The 3,571-nt window shown below is 33.7% G+C and overlaps 1 protein-coding gene across 1 annotated transcript; it reads left to right on the plus strand.

Annotated features, from left to right (window-relative positions):
- Nucleotides 1–1,824: 1,824 nt before the first annotated feature.
- LOC146995363 (protein FAM200C-like) lies at nucleotides 1,825–2,493 on the plus strand. Its single transcript, XM_085823102.1, has one exon. The coding sequence runs from the start codon at nucleotides 1,825–1,827 to the stop codon at nucleotides 2,491–2,493; it is 669 nt and encodes a 222-aa protein (XP_085679228.1).
- The last annotated feature ends 1,078 nt before the right edge of the window (nucleotides 2,494–3,571 follow it).

The following is a 3,571-nucleotide window of genomic DNA, read 5'->3' on the forward strand; positions in this document are numbered from 1 at the left end:
CAACTATGCGTTAAGTCCATAGCGCAATAGCAGGGGCGACCTAGCAGGTTAACACGAGCCAGTTTCCTTAGAAACTCCGCCTTGAAAACATCCCTCCCCTCAGGCAGGTAACCCTTGTACGCTTATGTACCATTCAGACAAAATTGTGACTCAACATTGGCTGAGGAGCTAAAGTTCATCTCCCCAGATTCCATTCTTGGCATGAAACAGGTTTACTGTAGATCAATTACATAATTTTCTTCATATATAACTAAATGCAATCCAATTTTTCCACAGAATTTCTCCACGGAGGTGTTTCTGCCTTTTGGCAAATGATTCTAATGTACTTTGTAAAATCATTTAAACACTAGACCACTTTTGCCAATACCGGAACATAAGAAAACATTTTAATCCATTGCAAAATCAATCCCGGAAAGAAGCTGTCAATGTTCAGAAGTTTAAATCCCTTGTCCGCTAGTCAACCACGATGATGGATGATATTATACAGCAAAAATATGGGTATTTCAAGAGTATATTTTAAGCTTTTGCTAGAAGTCGTGGGACAAAAATATCTGATAGCCATAAATCCTTGAATGAGTGTCATGGTTTGGTTTTACTACGTTGGGATGCCGTGAATTGAATAATTAAACTTAATGTTTCGCTTTATAGCACATCGTATAGATGATGTAGAATGAAGTTAGTGTACACTTTTGTATAATATATGATATACAATACAGAATATTTCCTTTCAGTTTATGAAACGTTAAAGATGAATCACACTAAAAGGGTCAATATGAAAGCGTTTTTAATAGGGATTGTTCTTGAGGATGTGTATTTGCCGAATTTTATAAACCAATCTCTCAATTATTCGCATTCATCTAACTTATTTTATAATTCCATAAAAAGACTTATACGTTAATTTAATTACGTTATTTTAAATGTTGTTATTTAAATTGTCGCTTTTTATTACTTGTCGTTTTACTATATTATAGGGTGATCACAAAAATATTCCCCGATATATAAATCCGTAGCTGCCTATCCACTTAACCAATCTAAGTGAAATCTCTAATATTTTTATTTATACGTATGCGCTCGATATTGTGATGATTTAAAACAATACAGCTTTCGCATTTACGGTTACAGTGAAAGAAATTGGTGAAAGCTGTCTATTCCAAGCGGCAGCTAGAATTTAATGACTTACTGATCCTTTCGTAAATCAGATTCCCCCCCCCCCGAAAAAAAAATTCTTACAAAATGTAAATAATATTCATTTATGTTATCTATAATTTCTATTCGTATTTATTCGTCTATAATGTTGATACGAGAAATAATAAACACAATTCAATAACTTTGAACTAATATTTCCTGTGAATATAAGATCTATAAACGAGTTGCCAGGTGTACTTGGATAATTCGAAGGTACCATGTTCAGATTAAAGTATCGTTTTGCTAACCGAATGCTTTTTCATTATTTTCGCGTTATATTAAAATTTCCCATCCTAATAATCGGTACGTCTATATCTAAGTCGAACTCTTCATTTAGAGCAAGCTTGACTCTGCAGATGCCAATATCAAACGCAACTGTTCATTCATAGTAACATGAATACGTATATTTCCTTATAACATTACGCATATCTCCTATTTCTTTTATTCTTTTACGGTTTAAAGAAAACTGAACTGGATTACAATCGGTGATGCTCTTTAGATTCCTGTATATAGCCACACTATTGGCCTTTTTTTTTTTTTTTTTTTTGTGTGTGTGTGTGTGTGTGTGTGTGTGTGTGTGTGTCTTAATGTTTGTTAATAATGTTTCATTTGATTATTTGATAGTTTTTGTAGCCCAAAATGTCCAAAAAAAGGAAGTATGATGAAAATTATGTAAAATATGGATTCTGCTGCATGAAGAAATCGGATGGTGTTGAAAAGCCACAATGCTTTCTGCGTGGAAACGTTTTGGCAAACGCCAGTATGAAACCGGCAAAATTGATAGAACATCTCAAATATCTTCATCCTGAAAATACATCTAAAGATCTAGAATTTTTTACAAAGAAGAAAGCCCAGTTTTCGAAATCTGGAACTTTAACCAAACTTGGATTTGGTATTTCACAAAAACCTTTGGTTGAGGCATCTTTCAGAGTTGCATATCGTATTGCCAAAAGTAAGAAACCGCATACTATTGGAGAGACATTAATTAAGCCATGTGCGCTGGAAATGGTTGAATTAGTTTGTGTACTGGAACAGAGAAAAAAACTTGAGGCTATTCCATTGTCCAATGATGTGATACATCCAAGAATAGTTGAAATTTCTTGCAATATCTTGAAACAGATCTTCGATGAATTGAAAGCATCGCCATTTCCCTTTAGTATGCAACTGGATGAAACTACAGACATCTCGAATTGTAGTCAACTTCTTGTTTTTGTTCGTTACTTGTCTGCTGATACTATCAAAGAAGAATTCTTATTTTGTGAGCCTCTTTTGAAAACTACAAAGGCAGTTGATGTTTTACGATTTTAAATCTTTTCTTTTCCAAACACGACTTCGACTGGAAACAAAAACTTCATTCACTTTGTACGGATAGAGCACCTGCGATGCTTGGCAATAAATCTGGTTTTGCCCATTTGGTAAAAAAACAGGCTCTAATGTTATTGTTACACATTGTTTTTTACATAGACATGCACTGACTACAAAACTCTTCCAACTAGCTTAAAAGAAGTATTGTCAATAGTTATTAAAACTGTGAATTTTTTTAAAAGTAGAGTTTACTAGAATTTAATTAGAAGTTTATTAGAATCATCGTCTTTTTAAAACATTGTGTCAAGAAATGAACGCAGAACATGAGGTACTTCTGTACCACACGGAAGTGCGCTGGCTGTCACGAGGGCAGGTTTTGAGACAAATTTTCATGTTGAAGACAGAAGTATCACTATTTTTAGAAGAAAAAGATAACTCTTCAAATATTTCAAGAAAAAAGATTTTATATGTAAATTGGCTTACCTGGCAGACATTTTTAACCGCATGAACGATATATGTCTTTCAATTCAAGGGCCTGATACAACAATTATGGATGCCACTGAGAAACTACAGGCATTTTTATTGAAAATGTCACTTTGGAAAATTAGAATTAAAAATGGGATATATGCTAACTTTCAAATGTTGGACGAAGGGCTTTTTGAAAATGGATCTCGGAAAGATAGTTTGTTATTGAATAACTTGAAAAATGAAATCTGTGAACACCTGGAAGTACTTCAAGTTTCATTTGAAAAATATTTCAATTCGGATGGAAGAAATATAAAAGATGAGTTGTGGATTCGTAATCATTTTCTTTGTGATATTGACTGTATCGATGACATGAACCTTGCCAAAGATGAGCTAATTGATTTGAAAATAAAGTCCTTGTTAAAAATGGATTTCGATTCAAAAACTCTTGGAGAGTTTTGGTCTTCTTTAAGAGAAGCCTACCCATTGCTTGTAAAACGAGCTATGGCAGCCACTATTCCGTTTGCTACAGTATATCTTTGAGAAGCGGGATTTTCCGCACTTGTCACAATAAAAACAAAACATCGAAATCGACTGAATGTCGAACATGACATGC

This window comes from Stegodyphus dumicola, chromosome 9 (assembly GCF_044657685.1).
Source record: "Stegodyphus dumicola isolate Sdum_Otavi_A_Nest chromosome 9, ASM4465768v1".
NCBI lineage: Eukaryota > Metazoa > Arthropoda > Arachnida > Araneae > Eresidae > Stegodyphus > Stegodyphus dumicola.

Coding starts and splice junctions, on each gene's coding strand:
- LOC146995363 (XM_085823102.1), top strand. CDS start 1,825: ATGTCCAAAAAAAGGAAGTATGATGAAAATTATGTAAAATATGGATTC.